At 43.4% G+C, this 22,456-nt stretch overlaps 1 protein-coding gene across 1 annotated transcript in view; it reads left to right on the top strand.

Moving 5' to 3' along the window:
- Nucleotides 1-22,456, top strand: part of gli3 (GLI family zinc finger 3) — an 83,991-nt gene that overhangs the window by 43,951 nt on the left and 17,584 nt on the right. The window contains exons 4-6 of the mRNA XM_026362756.1: nt 1,503-1,608; nt 16,778-16,983; nt 20,211-20,372. Of these exons, the coding sequence (XP_026218541.1) occupies nt 1,503-1,608; nt 16,778-16,983; nt 20,211-20,372 (474 nt within the window). The remainder of the gene's footprint in view (nt 1-1,502; nt 1,609-16,777; nt 16,984-20,210; nt 20,373-22,456) is intronic.

Raw genomic sequence — 22,456 nt, 5'->3', positions numbered from 1 at the left:
TAATAATTGAACACATCAAAGTCAATTTACTACTCATATGGGTTACTGCAGCCTGTGAAGACAGTTACAGTATACATTGTGTCTTTGACTCTGGAGCGATCTTTCCAAAATGTTACACCACATGGGTTGTCTTCTGTTTGAACCGGGAGACTATACATTTTTAACCGGAGGTCTGTGTTATAAACTGGCAGGAGTCGAGTTTGACAGAGCAGGGAGTTCAAATAGACAGGGAAGATCAAATTGCATTGCAGAAAGTGTAGTATCTGATGTTGTTGCAACTTGACTTATACAGAGAACTCGAAGTCAGGGTAGTTTGGACTGAATCTGTTGAATCTCCTCTTAATTGTAGGTGTGCTGCCTGAAGCTGGCAGTGATCACACAAATGAAGCAATGAGTGATGAGGTAAACAGACCTGAGAGGTGCGGGGGGTCAACTGATGCAGCTGCGTTTGGCGTGGACCAACACTTGTTGAGCTGTCAGGCACCACGCTGTTTGGCCATCTGCCCTCTTGGCACGCACTTTCAAATGTTTACAAGCAAAAAAAAAAACAAAACACATAGCTAGCAGCCTCGGAGACGTGAAAGCATGCAGATGTTGACACATGCTTCGCCCCAGGGTGGTGATACGCAGCATATCAGCGGCCTCAATAGCAGGCAATAAAATAACATCTGGCAGTGATGTGCGTTCAAATAGCATGAGAATGGAGAAGTGATTAATTTGTTGCAGCGTTGACCCAAATAAATACATTGTGTGTGATAGTCATTTGCTGTTTCTGTGCTTTTGTTTTAAGGTTTTACACGACTCAGCCCTTAGATAGGCAGCGTGCGAGCAAAGTACCCACTGATGGTTTACACGTTGCGACTTGTCCAACATTGGATGCACGGTTGCAGAACACATTTCCAACTTTAGTTTTTAGTTATGGTGTGAAGTGCGGTGGGGGTTAGAAGGTGAGTGCGTACGTCTTGTGCTGTATGTGAATTCAATTTAAGGGGTGAAAATAGGAAAAGGCTTGAAAGCATTATGCAAATAAATAAATAAATAAATAAATAATTCCTCTTGGTTCTCTGTGGCATTTGTGACTGAAATGGAAAAGGATGTTTTTGCTCTCACTTTGTTCCCTGGTTGTACTTAAATGATATCCTTTGTACTAAAATCACATTACGCTTCGTACAGTGAGAAACATGCCATTTGGCTGATTTTCTTATGGTTATTTATCACTGTTTATTTTTCTTTGTTCTATCGGCCTCCAGACATTTACAGAGACTTCCTCAGTGAACATTTTGGTGTTGTGCAGCTTCTAGTTCAGCCCATTTAAAGAGGACTCATTTGGGTGGGTCTGCTAAAAGATAACCATCAACCATTGCCTTTCATTATAGCTGCTATTTAGATTAGTTGAGGAGGGAACGACTCACATGACATTATGTAGTAGAGGAGCTGGTTCTCTTACAAAGTGCAAAGAAAATGTCTCATATTTTATTTTCTCTTTCTGTTATTCTGTGCAGCTGCACCACAGTTCTTCCCTACCTTCCATCCTCCTGTGCCAATTGACGACAGACATGCCCAGGGACGGTACATCTACGAGCCTTCGCCTGTGCCACCAATTCATGTGTAAGTCTCTTGATATGGTCACTCAGTCACACTCGACTAAAACACTGCCGAGCTCCTTGCTATTAACAACGATCCGAATCAAGCCCCTAGACTTCCTTCCACCTTTAAGCGTAGAGCGTCCTCCTCATGGGTGCTGGGCGCCGCTCTTTTTCTTTCAGGATCAAAGGCCACGGCCCTGTACGTGCGCAACATGATCCGCATGTCAGAGACACGCAAATGAACATGTGTCAGAGACATGGAAATGAGAACAGGGAGAGGGGAACCTGGGAGAGTGTGATTCCTATAAGAGAAGTGATCAAGCCCTGTCAGGAGAAGGATGCAATGCCTCTGCTGACATCTACCCATTTCTGACATCAGTGGGCTTCTGACACACGAACCGCAGACAATTAAACATTCAGCCTCATCCAATCATGAGCATGTACAGGCAATCACATAGGAAGGTACAAACATGGTGTCATGCCTCATAAGAAAACGTGTGAGTATTTCTAAGCACGGGAACTCTCACTACAGCAGTCTCATATTTCCCATGAGTGCTTCTGACGGTGCAGGCCAGGTCAGCATAGAACTTCAAAGCGCTGCGTTCCCTCAGCTCACTCACTAATATACATTCACGCACAAATTACTCTTTTTCTCCCTCCGCACTTTCACTCTTTCTGTCTCTTTTTCCCTCACTGTCATTTGTATTCTCTGCATCCAAACAATAAGTACCACAAGGAGATGCTTCATCGTCCTTGCGGTGCTTGTTTCCTGCCCGCAGACACGAAGGAAGCGATCACCGCGCGACGAGGACAAATTGGATGGGGCAGCTACTTGGGCCGCATTATGTTTGATATTCTTCATCATTATCAACCCCCCCCTCCTCCTCAGGAGTCATATCTCTCCCTTGCTGATGTGCCACTAAGCGTAATGAATTTTTTATGTCCCCCCCCCTCGCCTCCCCACGTCTGGCCCACCCCATCTCTCAAACCCTCGTCTCCTGCTCAGGGGCTGCAGCACAGGAAAAAAAAGAGGGGGGAGAGAGGCGAAGAAATAAAAAAAAAGGAGGTGATTGATGCCCCGTGTCACTGCAAACAAAATGGCAAATATAATTTAGCATTTAGCTTATGCGGAGATAATGGGGCGAACACGCGCCGGCAACATAAACTTGAACAAACAGCCTGGGTTGTTATCCGTCAGGAGCGCTTTAGTACGACGTGGAGCACAGGTTAGCGAGGGGGAGGAGAGAAATGAGGAGGGGGTATAGGGACAAGACTGAACTGGGGAATTGAATTAAGGGGGAGAAGTTATGCAGCACCGGTGTCTTTAGTCACTCTGCTCGGACAGGAGTTATCTGTGCGCTTGGTTTGCTGTCACTGCAGACACGACCGTACTCTGCCATGCTACTTATAGCCTATTTATCCAAGCCATTAAGCATGGAGTTGTTTAATATGACACACTACACTGAGGAAAACTATTTGTCATTATTATAAGACAGCTGTTTAGTGGCCGGGCATATTCGAATCAAGTTTGAGAACTCGCTGTTGTGCACTTACGTCATTTATTAACTTACGTGGGTTTCACGCAGAAATGATCTCAACTACTTTTGAGTCTTTGCACTGGGAAGCAACAATATTGCCTGCTTGATTAAAAAAGCACGACAGAATTCCTCAGTGAGCAGAAGCACTTATCATTCGTAGTATTACGGCTGGTTCGAACCACCTGATGGCAAATTGGAGTTAATTGCACTCCTAGGTTCGGCTTTGTGCAAGTTTTAGCTGTGGTTAAACTTTACGACTGCACGGCTACAGCCAAAAGTAAATCTCCTTGAGTATTTGAAGTGATGCATTCTTGGTCCTGTTGCTTGTAGCCAGCCTGAACAAATAGAGGCAGGCGCTGTATATTTGTCGCTTCAGGGAAATGGAGGACAGGAGGCGGCTTATAGAGAAATATTGAATTGTTTTAAGACAAGTTCTCCTCGTTGAACAGAATTAATCGTTATTAGCCATCTCAAAGATATGCCTAAGTACACAGGCACTATTATTGCAGTACTTCCCCATGCAGCTTCTCATTACGGCCTGTAATTACAGTTGGGTTGGCCCTGCGGCAGTTCCATCAATCCAGCCAGCTTCCCCCGCCACGCACACAAGCCAGTCACCACTGGGCATCCGTGGCCGGAGAAAAACACCACGAATGCCCAGCAGCTTGTTTCCTCTCTGCCACAATGACACATCCACCATACATACGTGGCAAATGAACAGAATCATATCCTATTACTGTGAAGGGCCTAATTGAAACATGTTTATTTATGACCCCCGTTTTCAGACGAGGAGCGGGCATTAGCAGCGCAGCTAACGCGCCCCAGCGATATGAGGCGGTAGAATTAAATTAAAAGCTCATAAAATGAAATATGCTCCGTATTAGCTGTTTGACACTTAATTTGCCTTCAAATGAGCAGAGGAAATCACAAATTAACTGTCCTTTGTTTTTTTTTTCCCTCTTTACCTCACCTCCCCTATTAGGCAAGGGAGAGCGCAATTACAGACAGAGGCTAATCGTTTAGTTTATGAATTCTTGTGGGGAAGGTACCAATGTGCCTTTCAATATTAAAGCCTCAGGGTCAGGGGGGGAGGGAGGGGGTCCCTTCTTGTGGGTTTCCTGCACCGTGCATTCACATTAAAGAATGGTACTTCACAAGAGTTACAGCGATCCCGAGTTGAGCTGAAGCTGAAACCAACTGGCAACAAACTTTACTTGAGTTTCTGTAACGTCCCCTACATGTCTGTCTGGTCCGGAAACAGCTGACCTCTAACCTCACCGAAGAGAGAACAAGCTGGTCCTGCTCCAGTGAAGATGCTTCTTGCCTAAATAAACACATTGATCTGCGAAGAGTAGTCTCTCCATGGGAGCTTTGGTCCCCTCTGCCACCGCTATTGTCTGGGACTAGCTTAATGGGGGTTTGGGGGGGGGACCAGGGCCAAGAGAGGAGACCGCTCCTTTCACTCCAGCTTTATTGCCTGACCACGGTACACAGCAAAACAAAACAGCCCTCTCATGCGACTCAGCGCCGGCCCTCTGTCACCCGGAGACCACTGTGAACAAACAGAGGTATTCGTCACAAGTCAATTATCAACATCAGAGTTTATTCTGGAGTCCCAGGCCCTCGTGCTGTGAATGGGGCTCCTAAAACAACAAAACACTCTTATGGGATAAGCAATTGACTCACAACCTTTTGCAAGATTACTGCATGTGGATTTAGGGCGGAATCAGTCAAAGAGACAGGGTCGAGAATTTATACATTTGTTAAACATCAAGAAAACCTCGAGTCACATGTTGCTTTTGCATTTTGATAGTGGAGGAAGATCTGAAGTAATATAAGATCATCATAAAACAGGATGAGGGCACATGCTTGACATGACTTAAAACCACAAAACTAACATTTAAATCACCCAGAAGATGGCGTAAACCTAAAAAATATAATTACTTACAGTACATAGCTGCTTTAATGATGTTTTAATGTTTTTTAAAAAAAATGTTGCAAAGACACCAGAAGTTTTAAATCAAAGGAAACTGTGAGACTAAAGTCAGTGTGGGAGTGGGGCGCTGGTGGGGGCTGTGATGGTGTGTTTCCATGTTCCCAGCCTGTGAAGTTATTTCATTCAGCAGGGTGTTTGTTCAGCTGCGGGCCCAGAGTGAGTGAAAGGTATTCTGCAGGTAGCGAGGGGAGAGCTGCGGCACGTCTCTGTCATCTCAGCTCTCAAACGATGAACCAGGAAGGAGTTAATTGACTTAAGGGATGTGTGAGCTGTTGCTTCATATTTAGTTTTATCTTAAGAGAGCAACATGGGAGCAAAACAAGTGAATCACCTTGTTACCTTCAGATTTCCAATTGACTTTCCGCAGGCACCAGAGAATCTCGCCAGATTTCACGCCGTCTTCCACATGCTTCCCCTTCGTTGTCCTCTGCCTTTGGCGGAGAGACTCTGTGTTTATTTATTTATTTTTTAAGATGTGTGCCATGTTGTTTTGTTATTTACATAAACTGTTGTCAGAGCGCCCAGTCTGGGCATAGAGGAGCAGCGTATTGCTTAGCATAAAGACCACAGTCTTATCTCAACACCTCCTTCCAGATGGGATGAGGCCGAGCGTTGCAACAGAGACACACACACAAACACACACATATTGCAAAACAATAGAAAGACAAAAGCGTGGAGTAAAGCCTTTATAGAGGAAAATGTAACTTCATCAGTGTGTATTTATGGTGTGCCTTGACGTGTGTGACCATGTCAGTGCCTCATTTAAAAGTTGATATTTCAGCCACAAATTACAATATTTTTCCAAATTTTTTTGCTAACATATGACACAGTCGCATCATTTTTTAATTTTTTTTAAAATCACATCATTAATGGTCACATTTGAATATTGTCTGGACTAAAACAGACTGTGAAGTGAAGCCATAAATTAAAAGAAGAGCTGCTGATTATTTCATAATCGTCTCTGATAATCTCTGTCCAGAGATGGCTGCTGTCACCGAAACGCAGGGGGGAGAGACGGTGGCCACTTTTTCATCCTCCTCTTTAACTGTCTAAAACCCATTCTGTGTGACTTCATAGGTCACCCCTCTCTGGTGCAGTCACTGGCTCCCCCCCTCATCTCTCCTTCCCCCCTCTTTAATACTTTCTGTATGGAGTAAGTTGGGGGGACAGGCGGTCACGCAGTAGCTGGCTTCATGATTAATGGTGTTTATTCTTGACAGAAGGCTCCTTTATTTATCTGCATTGCAGTTTCACTGATACTATCAGTCACCTGAATGAAAAATATTCAGTCATACCAATTTTGCAGTATAATTGAGTAGAGTCACTTCCTTTCAGTTTTTTCCCCCCTCGCTCTCCTCTCCCACTCTATCTGGCAGCCTTATCATCGCCACAGTAATTTTCGCGCTGCGTTGTTTGATATGGAGAGGCTGGCTTTAGCCATATTTGACATAAAGCCTCTTCAATTTTCACTGGAGAAAAAAAAAAAACAGGGAAGAAAGAAAGTTGTGCACCACTCTGTGAAAATGTGCGAGGAGGGGAAAGTATCTCTCCCCCTTTTTTTTTCTGAGGCAATTTCAGGATTTAGAGAGAAAGAAGATAAATGCCTAAGCAGAAATGTGGGCAGACTGAAGTTACAGTATATCTATTTTTTTGTAATACACCAGTTTGAGAATCCTAAATGGGCAGTGTAGTCTGTTTTCCTATTCAGCCGGTGCTCAGGGCCGTAATATTTTGAAGGCACCTGTGTATTTTGAGAACGATGGATCCAGCAGGTTGGAGAAAACTGAAAAAAAAAAAAAAAAAAACGTGTTTGGCACAGCAGATATTTGACAAGGTCTGTAAAGGTTTTAGGGTTGAGTCATTACCCGTGGAGATCTGTTAAGACATGTTCCAAAACTCTACTTACCAGGCTAGGATTACCTACGCCGAGGCTGCCGCAGCTGCAGCTGCTGTGTGAATTTTCGTATTTTTTTCATAGTTATTATGAATCAGAGGAATTTTTCAAATGTTTTTAATGTAATGTTTTTGCTCCCTGATAAACGCTTTATGAATAATTTAGTATGTGTTAAAAGCAAATAGTAATCTCAACAGAAAATAAAAGGCTTTATTTCCAGTGTGCAAATGATTCCTTACATAACACGTTTATTCATGCAAATCCTGGCCGATTATTCCTTTAACAGATATTTCCTATTCATTGTAATTTCTCCAGTATTAGCCTCTGGTTAAATTTAATTTTAGGGCCCATTAAAAATATCTTTTGAAAAAGGTACATTTCGCTTAAAAAAGGAATGCATTAATCTGGAATTTGAGGCCTGTGAATTTGCACATGTAGCACATTAGTGGATTTGATTTTCTATACACACATCATTTGCCCCCTCTTCATGTTTGAGATCTCAATTTGTAGCTCTCCCATGGAGCACAATGGAAAACCAGGTCTGAGGGGAAGAGATAACAGGCAGGTGCCAACAGCTCTGCGCTAATGCGTATGTGTGTGTGTCTGAGCACTTGTGCATACACACACACACACACACACACACACACACACACACCAGCGTCAGGTTATTTATTTGACTGCATTTTTTCATGTCTGCAGTTCTTTATACAGAATCTTTTATTAAATATGTTTTAATGTACTGTGTATAAATAATGTATAATTACATTGAAATATACAATCATTTATTTAATCATTTTTTGTGTTTTTTTTTATTTGTGCTTGGCGCATTACTATGTTGTTTTTTGTATCTGTCCAAATCCAAGTTTAAAAACCTAGAAACACTCAGCTTGCACAGATAAAGGGATATAAAGATTTGGAACTTAAGCTTTAAATATTGGAAATTAATTTTATGTCAGTAGAGTAATTAATTAATTTATTAATCCTTTAAGCCTTAAATTCAAAAGTCATGGACAGGAACACTTCAGTAACATTTCATTTGTATGATGTATTACATTCATAAAGAGCACATAAATAAAAGCTCATAAGCTTCAGTGGTTTCAGTGGTAACTTATTCGCTGGGTGTGTCACATTTGTCGCTGCTTGGCCAGCAGGGAGTGTCGAGATATAACCCAGCCCTCGTAGCACGGCGCCTCACATCGTCTCACTGTCCTGACGTCTGCAATACAGATTTCACAAAAGAAAATATTTTGTTCTTTACCTAATTCAACAATAATCTGTTTCAGTTTAATAACTTGACAGTTGGTTTTCAGCTTTTTTTTTTTTTTTTCTCCTCGCTCAGCTTGTGCCCTACAGACGTCGTGCTGTAGCAGTGTTGAAATGTGTAATTTCCATTACTCTGATCTCTGGGCTTCAGACCCAGCGATCCCACTCTGGGGGCCAGTTACAGCAAGTAACGAGTCCAAGGGAACAGGGTCATAAATCCTCTCCAACTCTCCTCATTTTCCGTTCTCCCTCTGCGCCTCCCTTTTTCTTTCGTTCCCCTCTCTCCTCGCTTCCATCTCTCCTAGTTGAGCCTTCAATAAATGATTTGGGAGAAACCTAAATGCAACATTGTAAAATCTTACCACACGTTGGTTATAAAGTGCTTTTACTGAAGACCATTGACAGTTTTAAGGTGGGAGGAAATGAGTTAATTGCCTTTTTTTTTACAGCTTCTGCACCTCTTCTCCTCCCTTTTTTTCTATTTATCCTCTAAATCACAAATTCCCTCCTTTACACACTTCTCACCAGTGAAAATTAATTCATATCACATAAAGTGATTCTATTCTCCCAGCCCTTCGTTATCTCCCTTATCAGATGTGGCGTCCATTACATCTGATAGCATGATAGAGCATGGTTTCATCTAATAATGTTGCTGGGAGTTTGGAATGAGCCAAAAAAGAAACCCTTCACTACTTCTGTCTCCCATGATGCCTTTCTTTTCTTTTTCTTTTTTTCTTTTTTTTTTTTATTGAGAAAGCGTCAGCTTGTGAAGTTTTGTTTTTATTTTCCCCCTGTGAGTGTCCGGTGGGAGCTGCACAAATATGCACAGTCATGCAGCTGCAGGGTGATTCCTGTAAAAAAGCAGCAAGGTTTGACGTATCTGTACGTCGTATCTGATGTATCTGTAATTAGGAAGGAAAGTTTGTTTAAAGGGATTAAGTGAAGACAGAATTCTTTTTGCATTGTTCTGAGAGCCAAAGGAAAAAGCGAAATGCTTTCCAAAGAGTGCTTACTAGGACTTCCCTTCCATTCATGTCAGTTTTCTTTCACTTATGCAGCAGGTTTGTGAAATATCCTCCTTTAGGCATATCCAAAATATCTGCAGGTTTGTGTTTAAGCCTCCCAAAGCTTCATCAAGCCCGAGCTTGGCACCACCACGCACTCATGATTAAATATCAAGGAACTCCACTTGACATTTTATTAGTCCAGCAAGATGGATGAAATGGCCAGAATAAAGCAGGCTGTGTCTATTCACTTTCCCACCAGCGCATGCCTTTCTTCTGTCCGGCGTTTCTTTCCTTCCCGTCCCTCACGAGAAGTATGTATTAGGAAAACGTGATGGATTTCATTCTGAAAAGGAGATTTTCAGTGCTGAAAAGGAAACATATATTTTTTTGTACCTGATGCTCCTGTTCTCCTCCCTCCGCGTCTCAGCTCTCCCTCCCCCTCCACTTCCTCTCGACCCCCTTTTTTTTTTTTTCTGTTGTTCTACCTCAGATCTCTGTCTGAAGGATTAACCATCTCCAGCAGTGTGTCTCTGCTGTCTTGTAGTGCTGTGTATTGTTTGTGAATTGCTCAGGCCCATCCATGCGGCTGCTTATTTCGGCAGCCCAGTGTGACGCGGTGAATGGAGGAGGATCATGCGGAGTTCTCTCATGGATCCACGCCGCTCCTTGCAGCCCTGGGCCACACTGGTTCTCCTCACCTGTGTACGTACACAGATGTGCACGCTCATTACCTGACTTGTCAGGTAGAGGAGGCGATGGGGTGTGGAACCCGAACCTGTTTAGCTGCAGGCATCAGCTGAGTTTTTGTGTAAAGGCATCAGGGCCATCGAGACACTATTTGGGAGGAAAAGGAAAGATAGATGTGCTTCCTCCTCGATTTTCAGAAGTTTAACACATCAACACCCAGGAGTCCTCTCCTGTCTCCTCTTTAGCCCGGGGCATGCTAGAAGAACTCAAAACACTGACTGAGAGCAGCTCCAGTTCCACCTGTGCTTGTTTGGGAAAGAAAGTGGCAATCATGTGCGTAATTTGCAGCGAGCAGAGATGAAGGTTGAACGTTTCATGCAAAGCAACTGTTCTGTTTGTAAAAAGGGAAAAACCAAGCATAGGAGACGATAAACAAAAAAAGAAAAGAACAAAAAAAGTCTCTTTCTGGTCTCGTGTTTGTTCCCTGATTTCAGCGCCCTTGAAATTGCTTGAAAAAAAAAAAAAAGGCAGGCTCATTTTGTGTAATTTCACTTTCATGTTTTCATTTTCTTGCCTTGCATATGCTCTGTTGATTCGTTTTGGTAGACATTCTTATCTCGATCGCTGAAATTACATTTAATTGCAGTGTGGAAAAATGGTTTTGGAAACAGCCTGTGAATAAAGCCCCTGCTGCATGGCAAAGCCAAACATAAACTTCTCGAAATGATGATTGTGCTCGGGCATAATTTGGAACCATTGCAAGTGATTTAAAGATGTGATTCTTGCCTTTTTCGATAAGGCGTAATCCTCCCTCTTCGTGAGAGTGGAAGGAGTGACGAGGAGCCTTGCTCTGGAACAACAAGCATTTTTTATGTGTTACATACCTCGTGACCTCTTTTTTTTTTAGTTCACACAAGCAGATCCTCTGACACCTGGACTGGTTTTTGTTAGGAGTGGAGCTTGTCACACTCACTCACTCCTGCTGATAAACATATGTTATCACTACAGTAGTGTGGGTTAGCGATACGTGCCCACAGGGATGCACCGTACAGTCTTCTGGCTGGACAAGTGCGTGTCTCTGCTCTTCTCGCTGCTCATACATAGACAATGAGAGTGTCACTAAAATGCACTCTGAAAGGAGACTGAAGGAGAGAGTTGAGTATTCAACTGGACAGCGAGTGTGTGTCAGTGTGTGTGTGTGTGTGTGAAGTGACTATGTGATGTATGGGAATGTCTGGCACGCCTCCAGAGGTATCCCACAGAGAGGGAATCCTGCTTGATGTGACCATGAAAAGAAAGCCTTCTTCACCCCATGAACCCACCCAGCCCTTTGATGTCAGAGGGTCACGCAGAGACCTCGCAGCTCCGGGGGGACATAGTTACCCTGAAAGCCTGGCAACCTCGCCATGCCAGGCCTGCTCTGCCCAGCCAGACGAAAAACAGTGGATAGGAGGAAATACAGATTTCAAACTGTCACAGAACCGACTAAAGGACGTGTCACATTTAACAAAGTTCATTCTCACTGTATCTGTTGGCTATAGTAAACTGGCAGGACGTTATGACACTGTGTATAGTAGCTGCAGATATGAAGCTATGCTGCACCTCCACCAAACGTGATGGTCAGACATAAGACATAAGACTTTTTAGTTTAAAAATGAATCAGTGCACTGTTTGTGAAGTCTTTCTCTGTTAAGTCAGACCACGTTTCTACGTCTCCATCACACAGGATGTATATACAGCCAAGTCCGATAGTCTCTTCCGCTGTTGGTTGTTTCACACAGCGAAAGAATGTAAACACAGTAATGTGAAGAGTAAAATTAAAAGCATGATATGACTGGACCACATGTGCAACACAGCTGTCCAGCGTTTCAGTGCTATCCTAGAGTGAAGTCCATCACTGAAGAATATCAAATACTATAAATCCTGTTAAGCTGTCTGTCAGGCTACGTGGATGACAGCTCTAAAAAGAGCTCATTAAGAAAGAAAGGAGAAGCTTACAGCCCCCTCACAACTGAGCAAACTCATAAACGTATGAAACATAAGACACAGTCAAGTAGCCGTACATGTCACCTGCTAACAGTAATTGTGGGTTGTTATCGTTGAGACCCTTCAAATCAAGTATGAAACAGACAAATATGTTAGTGACAACCCCTGTGTTGTGTGATAACCTATTGAGAAAAACAATCAAAGAGCGAGGCGAAGGCTAAAGAAAGTTGGCTTCTTAACATCGTTGGCAAACTGACATGTGTCAGTCATGTTACTGAAAAATACATGACACGACAATCATGTGCCAAAATCTTTCTAAATCTTTATTCACCATCTGCATCAGATGTATCGTTTTGGAAAAGCTCCCCTTTGTGGGTATGAGATGTTGATTTAGTGTGGAAAAATATGTATTTTTAAATGGAACTACCTTAACGCAGACATGCTGGTTTATTATTTGCTAACCAGAGACCAGTGGTTTGACGTACATGATCTAAATACAAAACTGAAGTCCAGTTTAAGCTGCTCTGTAATTGTCATTACTAATGTGGAAAATGAAGTCATTGGAATGTGTTTCAGCGGCAGAAAGGTAATGAAGATTTTCCCATTGAATCATTAAGAACCCAGAATAGATCCACCTTCCTCTGTTTGTGTCTGCCTCTGTCTTCTCTCTCCTTGTCTCATCTCCCTTTCCTCTCTCCTTGGGTCTCAGCTGGCTCTGTTCCTGTGGCTCTTTGATCTTGGTGAAAGAGTTTGGAGCTTTAAAGTGCTTCTGTTTCCGCTGTCAGGAGCCTCTCTCTTCCTCCTCTCTGGTTTAGGCTTTCAGAGCAGTGGCAGCCTTGTGCTGCGGCTGGGTGGGTTTGAGGTTGGGGATGGTGGGGGGGGTGGGGGGGCACAGGTTTCTGTGAGGTGGTGAGGGTGAGGTGAGGTTGAGGGGAAGTGGGCGTGTGATGCTGTCAGCTTTGGTCAGGCGAGGACCTGACACCTGGCTCATCCCAGTTTCAGGCTAAACCCCAGTTCCCACCACTCTCAGCCCCTTGTGGCCACAGACAAGAGGTGTCAAGAGAGCCGGGCCTGCATGGGTTTGACCTGCACACTTGTTGTTTTTACATGTATACAATATATAATATCATTTGGAGATAGCGGTGGATAATGTTTAGCATTTACCACAATCAAACAATAGGCAGCGTCCAAGAAGGATGGGTGAGGCCTTTCTCACCTTACCATCCATTGGGTACCATTTCATCCCCTAAATGCAGCAGGTGAGGACCATGGAAGACTTATAAGCTACACTTTCTTATATTAGATGAGCTGAACTCAAAATAATTCTCCATTTCCACATTACACACATCAGAAGGTTTGTGAATCCCATAATTATCCCTGCATTCTCCACATTTCACATTTGTTTTAAACTTGTGTGACTTTACCAAAGAGGATAAACTTGACTCTTTTTTCCACTTGTCTTTTTTTCATTCAGAGTTTTTGGATTATTTGAATTGGACCTTTTTGTTTCCTCTAACCTTTGGTAAAATACACATCATGCCATTTTCATTTCATACGCAACAATTTTACGCTTGAGCTGAAAGTATTTTGCAAAGCACAGCTCCTGTTTTAGCTGTGTCAATACCACCAGGTCTCACTGCTGCACCACAATGATACCTTCTGTCTTGAATGAAGTCATCAACCTTCGCCGCAACTGTGTGTTTCTCCTGCAGCTTTAAAATAAAAATTATTAGTGTTGATATAACCTTGTTCCAAACAAAGATTCAGGGAGTGTTTACATGAACACACAAACCCTCCATGAAACCTCAAAAACTTTTGGGGGCATATTTACACTTGGCAGGCCTACATTCATCCGGTGAAATAAGACGACAGTTTAAAATCCACAGACCGCCCCGTGTAAACATGCGATGTCTTAAAGAGGCACTAGCTGATTTAAGCAAGGCCACGTGAAAGGAAATGGCTTCCATATGTCAGGAGCTCAGGCTTTCCTCGTGCCCTGTTTGCAGGACGGCGTCTTCTATGGTTAATAGGAATTCAAAACCCAGTAAAGGATGTAGAGGAGCGCCGGAAAACGTTTTCTCCCTAGCAAGAAAAAATCTGCAAACTCCGCGGTTCAGCTTTGATGGAAATCTTAAATCAGGTGTAACTAAGACACCAGTTCTCAGGCAAACACCTCCCTTACACACACAGTGAACATTCCTGCGCACACGCCGCACGCTGTCAGATTGCTTTCTTTAGTAATGTTGATTAACGCACGCTGGCAGATGTGAGGACGATCACGACCCTGTAGAGAGCGGCTGAACACAGACGGTCGGACAGTCTTTTGCTTTTTCTCTCACATGCACTACGATACACCGCACTCCCCCGAAGCATCCATCTCTCGGCTGTCATCCTCAAATCCCCGCACACCTGGCTCCGCACCCCTTGAGACCTCTTCTTTTCTACTCCCCCTCTCCCCTAACTCTTCTCTGTCCGCCCTTCCCTCCCAATTCATGGTCCATATCTTCCCCCCCCCCTCATCCTGACTACTGTTCATACTCCTTTTTCCTCTCTCTTCTCCTTCTCTTCAGAGTTTTGCTTCCTTTCTTTGCCTTTCAACAGGCTGAAGTCTCCTTTTTCTCTGTGCCACCATCTTCCTTCCAATCTCCATGTGTGCTCTCTTGTCTTTTGTTTTCTGCCTGCCTCCTTTTCCAGTGCTCCCAGTTTGCCAGTATGCCTTTGTTCTTATTCACTAAGTTAATTGAGAAAACAAGGCAAAGCAGAGGCATTTAGCCAGGGTTAGCAGAGGGAGATGCAGCCAACACATGACAGGGTTAATCAGTGTCATGGCAGCCAGAGTGGGTGTCTGGCTCTCCTCAAACAAGTAGAAGGCGGGCCAGATGAGGAAAAGAAGTCATGAAACTCTCCTACCTCTCCTCTAAAAATGCCATATACTGCCATTTCATGCACACAGAAGAATGGCGCATTGTAAGTTTGGAAATGTGTGGATTTTAAGTGTGTTACACTTGCCGAAGAGTGATAAATATCAGCTGCAGAATATGAGCCGGTTGCTTTTTGTGTGTTTCCCTCTGTTGCACATGTGCATCAGCCTGTACGTGTGTACATGGCGACATCTCTATTGTGATGTGTGACATCATGCGTGTTATGGCGGCATGTGGGCACATGACTTGTTTCAGATGAAAGCGCTCTTTCGCGCACGCACATGCACGCTTGTTTGAAAGTGCACAGTTGCCCTCAGTGTGGCCTGCGAGGCATGGAGGAAGTAAACAATTTCTCATGGATTTTCTGACAGCAGACGTGTGGAAACATGCGTTCCCGAGCCCCTTACTGTCGCGTAGGCCATGATAATCTACTCCGTTGGAATTTTTAATTTATGAGAACACCCTTCTCATTGTGAGGAGCAGCTAAAGTGTCCTCACTTTGTTAAAGTGGTCCTCTAAATGATAGCCATACAAACACACACGCACACACATACCTGCTTCATCATCGCTGAGACATGTTGTCACACACTTGAACACAGTGAAAGCCGCACCATGGCCCCTTTGAGCTAATTACAGAAAGCCTGTATTCTGCCGGTGTACATGTATGTCTGTGCTGTGTGGCTCTAGTTGTGTGTGTGTGTGTGTGTGTGTTGTTTCCGCTCCTCAGTGCTCATTATTGGCCCTGGCCTGAGCTCTTTCATTAGGAGAGCTGTGAAGTGGAGGGACAGAGAGGCCGGTAGGGATCAGGGGACGGGGCGGAGGTCGTAATTGGGTTGTTCCGCTCCCCTGGCCTTGCTCAAGGTCACTGTGAGACAAATTCTGGGCCAGGTCTCTCACTCTTTCTTGCCCTTTCTCCCTTTTTTTCCCCACCCTTTCTCAACTCACCTCCCTTTTAAACACCCACTTTTCTCCCCTTCCTCCTGCGCTCATCCTCTCCTTCTCCTGGGGTCTTTTGTCACAGTAGACTGGTCCACTGGGGAGCCACAGAGAAGTAGAGGGGCTAATTCAGTCTAATCTCTTAGCCTGTTAATGTCTGGCTGATATGTGGATTTCTCCAGATCCTCAGGGGAAGGCCTTTGTGGTGAAGGCCATCATTATGAAGTTTCCTAGCCCTCCTAGCCAATTATAAGAAGGGAGACAAATTAGTTCATCCTAAAAACTTTTTCCTGATTGTTCTCAACTTTTACTTCACATCTCGTACCACAGAGACAATTCATAGTAAAGGTTTTTGATAAAGAGAGTGGCCTGATAAAACTCATATTTTCTATTTAAAGAAAAAGACATCTTGCGTGAGACTTGGTTGATGGATTTTGTACAACTTTTGTATCTGTCATGTGCAATTCTGTACACGGTTTCAGCTCAAAGCCAAGTTTGAAGTTATCTGAGTAGAGTGGTGTAGCATTGCTTGTCTGGAGCTGGCCAGTGGTGAGCTTGGTCTAACGTTTCCCTCTGATTAAGACACAGTGGTGAAAGCTGCCTTTGATCTGAGGAAATGTCTGCGTAGGGAGCAGTTGGAATGCAGTGCTCTCCTCTCTGCCTCGCAGACGGACTGGGAGAGATAGTGTCACAGTCCGTTTGTCTGGCCTGGCCACTGCCAGTCCACCCATGGTGGTAAAGTCAGGATGTTCATCGGTTCAGGCAACTCAAATCTTTATAATTTGTGTTCACAGAATTGGTGACAGAAGAGTTCAGTGGAATAAAAAGATGTGATTAACAATACTGTGGATTATCAGTGTCGTGTTCACAGGAATTTTCTTGTCTATGATTTTTATCATTTGAGTTTTTAACTGATCTAAAATACGTATGTATTCATGTATGTTTTTTTGTGTGTCTCTGCAGGCCTCCTGCGCTGGCAGGCAGTCCAGCGTTCTCCGACTTCTCCCTCATCCGGATCTCGCCCCAGCGGAACCCCTCTGTGGGGGCAGAGTCGCCATTTCACCCTCCGCACCCCTACATCAATCCATACATGGACTACATCCGCTCACTCCACAGCAGCCCCTCCATCTCTGTTCTGTCAGCCACCCGGGGCCTCAGCCCTGCAGATGGTGAATAAAGTGAAACATACACTGTCACGCAAACCATGATGCATATACACACATTCACAGCACAGACATACACCCAGCACACACATGCACACATCTGCACGCAGCCCCCGTGAAACAGAAGTGAGTGAAAAAGCCTCAAAGGACCCTTAAAAATAAATGCTGGAATTGATTATGGAGGTTCGATTGCTACTAGGAGCAATCTTGATTTTCTGTATCAGTTTAATTCCTGTTTGAGATCAGAAAGGGTCAGGTGAGAGGCAACTAGATCCATCTCTATTAAGACCCACGGGTTGGTGAGATGTTATCTGAGTGAGGGAGCGGGTAGATGGGAGTATTATGAGTGTGCTGCGATCCGTGTGGGTGGGGGTGCAGGTTGGAGGGAGGCTAATCCTTTTGATCTGTGAGTCATGTCAAAGACCTCTGGAGGAAGCATCAATGAGCGGCAGGGTCACGTACAGTTACACGGCGCACACGAGGGAGGGTCCGATTCAAGTTCAGGGTTTGTAGTGGAGGTGGGGGGGGGGGGGGGGGGGGGGGGGGGTTGTTGAGGTGTCCTACAGGGAGCATTTGTTTCCTTAGATCTCGTGTGGATTCGGACTGGAAAATCAATAAAAGTGGACACAGGACACAGCAAAATCCTATAAAAACACAAATGACCAGTATTAGAAACATTGTACAAAATGGACAAGTTTAAGGAGATTACATTTTTATTTTTAATACAATACAAATTACAAATAAAGCAAAAATGTCAAACCAAAAAAGAAAACACAGCTACTAGATTCTTAAATGTGAAGCTTTGATCCTTTTTTGAGTTTTGCATCTTTGTAAATTGAGACATATTATATCTTTGGACATACTTATTTTATTGAATCATTCTTTTTAGCACCAATGATTAATCAGTGAATCACCAGTAGAATCTACACATGAATCAACAGTGAAGAAGCAGGTATTTAGTATCTTCTGTATTTTTAACAGTAGAGGATAATTACACAGCAAAACAGAGATAAAACTGCTGCATGTTATAGAAATAGTCTGATCAAAGAGCTAATTCACCAGAACTCTACGTTAACCTTAAAGGTCTTGAAATGGCCTGATGACCTATTATGGCCCTCATGTCCCCACCCATCAACCACTTCAGCAGCAGAGCCCCACTTTAGCTCCCCAGCTCGTCTCCAAGTGTAATTCTGAAATAGCAGCTAGAAAGGACATTTCTTCTACACCGGCACACTCAACTTCATCTCATCCAGGTCTGTTAAAAGCCGTCTGAGTGAAGACCAAGAGTCTCTGCTTGCAGCTTCACTCAACTCCTGCCCTGCACTCTTTGCAAACAGGAAGTAAAGCACTCGGGCTAAAACTCTCTATTCTCCAATGCTCCATTAGCACAACAAAATGTGCACCATTCCTGGCTTGCTTTAACTCAGAATAGTTTCTCCAACCTACCACACGATCCCTTTTCAGTCTGTAATGCTGGGAATTGTGAATGAGGCATCTAATTACTTCTTTAATCAATGCGACGATTAATTAACCCATCCGCTTTTGTGTTGTTAGTATATCACAGCGCTTACAGGGAGCCTCCTTCTTCAATATGCAAAGATTTCTCCTGCTAAAAAGTACATTTGAATAATGATGAATTAATTAACAGAATCTAATGGAGATTTAAAGTGGGTGGGATTTAGTGCCACCCTCTTGCTGCCACACATTTACTTTCAGCTTTTGTTTTCTTTTTCTTTACGTTTTTGCTCCATTCTTACAACATTTCTTCTTTTTTTTCATGTGAGATGGAGTTCAGTCAAAGGTTGGCTTGCACCCTGATCCTATTGTTGTGCTCAAGGTGCACCCGGTGGCTCACCAAGTCCTAAGGCATGTCTCTGCCTTCTCCACATCGGGTGCCACGCTGACAGCCTTCACCCACTCCCCCTTTTTGCCCCCAGGATCACACTTGGATGCCAGCATTTCTGATTTAGAAATTCCACAAAGCCCTTTTCTGTGCAAGGATACTGAATGGGCCATATTATGATTGAGTGCAAAAGCAAAGCTAAGGCGGAACAGCGGAGACAATTAAGAAACTCCCCCCTTCCACTGTAGACATAATACCCAGATCGAATTAATTTAGAATTTTTTCTTACATGCATTCAACCAGTCATGGATGCATATTGCAGGCGTACAGGCCAGCCTTAAGAGGAAATCTCCTCATACAGTGTTTATTTAGTTCCTCTTTATTGCTTCAATTGGAGTTAAAAAAAAAAAAAAGAGCTGCAGCACTCTGTGGGTCTGAACCAATTCCATATTTGCATCCATAACCACAGTGTTAGTCTTTTGCTTTGCTCTTTCTTAGAATATTTGCATAAGGAAGCCCACCGCCAGATGTTTATTTTTAGGCTACAGTTCAAGGACTTACAGCATTCTTATAACTAAGGGAATGACTTGGAATAGAGAGGCATTTTGAGAAAGGGGGAGAGTGAAGTGGAGGCAGAATCGTTTGTTGTATCTTTATGCATGCAGATATATCGGGGCAGATTTAGGCCTTTTGTTTTCTTATGGAGTCTAAAGGAGGAGAGTCGAGGAGCAGGTTGCATATCTGCCGACTGCAGCCCTGATGTGTACAACGCTCAAGCACCATCTCTGGCAAAAGATGTGTCAGCCCACATTCTCTTACCACACACGCACACACATACTGTATATATATATATATATATATACAGTATGTGTGTGCATATGTGCACTCACTCCAAGCGATCAAGGAACAGTAAGAAGAAGAGAAAGGCTGTTTAAGGATCCTATTGTAAGACAATCAGTTATCCTGTGCTTGGCATAAATGCATCAATCAAACACTAATGCACACTCACTATAATCTCTGAGCAAGCATTCGGTAATCCCCAGTGAGCCTCTCCTCTTCAGGTGATGCTCCCTGTGCAGCTGTTTTGCTTAACTTGATGGTGTTGCTAATGTGCTCATTACCGTTCTGCTGAGCTGATTATCATCTAATGTAAATGAATGTAGGTTTGTAATGCACTGCAGGTGCTCTCCCTGTCATGTTTTTATCACTACCTAATAATTTTTCCTGTTTGTTCTACAGTTTTCTTTCACCTTCTTATATTTTTAACTGCTTCCCTTTTTTTTTTTTTTTTTTTTTTTTTGCTGTGCATGCCCTTTGTTTCCTCATCTGTCAACTTCACTTTTTGGTTACCTTGTTTCCTCTTTGCTGACTCTTTGCCCTCTTCCTCCAGCCCCTCACACAGGTCTGACCACAGCTGAGTACTATCACCAGATGGCTCTACTGGCCGGCCACCGTAGCCCGTACGCAACTGACCTACTCCCCACTGTGGCATCCACAGCCGGTGCCAGCAGCGCCAGTGCCCTGCACATGGAATACCTGCAGGCAATGGACAGTAAGTCTGCAATGAACTCACACATGGACACACAGGGACAGTCAGCCACGCTGAGTACAGTGCTGAAAGGATATAGAAAAGTGAATGTTTATAACCGGAGAACTTGTTACCACACACGCCTGATATTTTGCATCAGGCCCTTTTATACAAAAGTTGTGACGTTTTAACTAAAAGACACCTACCACATTCTCTCCTACTGGTTTCCGAACCTTGAAGCATTATGTGTGCATACCTGCACATTATAACATGGGTGGTCCCTGTGGGAATTCAACCCTTAAAATGCACTTTTACAATTCACCTACTATATATAGATCAAACCACGCCGAGGAGGAACCTGCAACTTTACTTTGACATGATTTAAATGAGCCATTGTCTTAATGTGTTGGATTCAGGACTGTGTGCCGAGGACTTATGCTAATGAGTTATTTTAAAGTGTAAATAGGAAATTAAACGCACACTAAATCTTAGAAAGGTCAGACAGGCTCACCCCATTCCCTTTGATGAGAATGTATTTAGTCAGGCAGACGCCGCTTTCATGGAAATCCGGGGTGAAGTTCCTTCTATTCCTCAGAACAAACTAATTAAAACTAGCCAAACTTGTGCGGGTATCAGAAAATTAATTGCTATTAAGTGGGAATTGGAATGTCCCACCATTCATCACTGCAGAAATCCTTTCTTCTGTGTCACATTTTAAGATTAATAGACTGAAACATAACAATTAGGGCCAAATCTAAGTGGAGATGTGGTGCTCCTCACTTAAAAATCGCCTGTGATCATTGCTGCTAATAACTCATCATGTTGCAACAATGTGTGTTCCAACGCCTGAAAAATTAACACTTTAAAGTGTTTGGATTTTAAGAAGAAGAAGGAAAAAAAAAAACATACAAAGAGCAGAGTCTATCAAGAGGCTTTTGCTGATAATCTGGGCTACCATGTTACTGCTGCTATTTTAGTCTATTTCACATCAGTGTAATTATCTTCAGAGAGAGCTGTGCTAATGAAACAATGGTCCTGTCCTGCCTGTTTGTGCTTTAATGGGCTATTGTCTACATTCACACTGCCTAATTAGTACCATAGCTCTCATAGATCACCACACTAAAGTCTGTATTTGTGGTGTGTATTAGCTCATTTTAAATGTCCTTGCTCTTTTTCTTATTACAGCTGTGTCTTTTCATTAAGAGGTTTCCTTTTGGTAACATTTTGAACGAGGTTAATCCTTAAACCAGCCATTTAATTGCAGTTAATAATGAGCTGTAATTTTGCTAAATAGCAAATATTTGTGTCTGTTAAAGAAAACAGGGGCACAGTCTTCATTTTGAAAATTAACACAAGGACACAAATCTTAAGAAATACTCAATAAATACGTCAATAAAGACACATCTTTACTGACGTGCAGACTCATTGTTTCTCTTGCTGTTTGTGGTGCCTGTGTCCTAACGTAACTTTCCTGGGCTGGCACTCTCGTATTGACACTCTGGCCCTCCCCTGTGATAGTGTCCTTCTCAGGTGGCCCCTATGTGTGTCAGCGAGGGTTCAACCACAGTTTGGAACCAGCTTTTATTTCCAACGCCATCAGTCCGGCCTGTCTGAATCCTCCCTGGCCGTTAGAATTAATGACGCAGTGCGTAACCAACCATCGCATCCATAAATCAAGAGGAAATTAGAGGGACAGTCCTGCTATGAGCCAGGACGCTCCTCTCTCTGTCTCCCCGGTTGGCCGATTTATCATTTGGGCTGTGCATTAATAAACACCACTCCCATGAGACTTTGCAGTGGTGGGACGTTGGCCCTGCTCTTCAGCAGTCCCTCCCTCTCCTAATTCACCTCAAGTGGAGGCTGTCCCTCACACTCATGTGAATTTGGCTTTGAAAGTGTCAGGTGTGTCAGCACCTACACCTAGAAAGTTGGATTTGCCTAAACCAGTAGAATAAAGGATGATTTTTTAAAGTAGGATTAAATGTATAATTTAAACTGAGGGAAATGGTGATAAATCAAACATGTCAAACAATGTCACGCAACTAATGACACTGTATTTAACAGTTGTGTGCGCTCAGGGAGTTGCACATGTACATGTCCTCTACCCG

The sequence above is a fragment of the Anabas testudineus genome, chromosome 2, assembly GCF_900324465.2.
Source record: "Anabas testudineus chromosome 2, fAnaTes1.2, whole genome shotgun sequence".
Lineage (NCBI taxonomy): Eukaryota > Metazoa > Chordata > Actinopteri > Anabantiformes > Anabantidae > Anabas > Anabas testudineus.
This window is presented reverse-complemented; position numbering and strand designations above follow the sequence as displayed.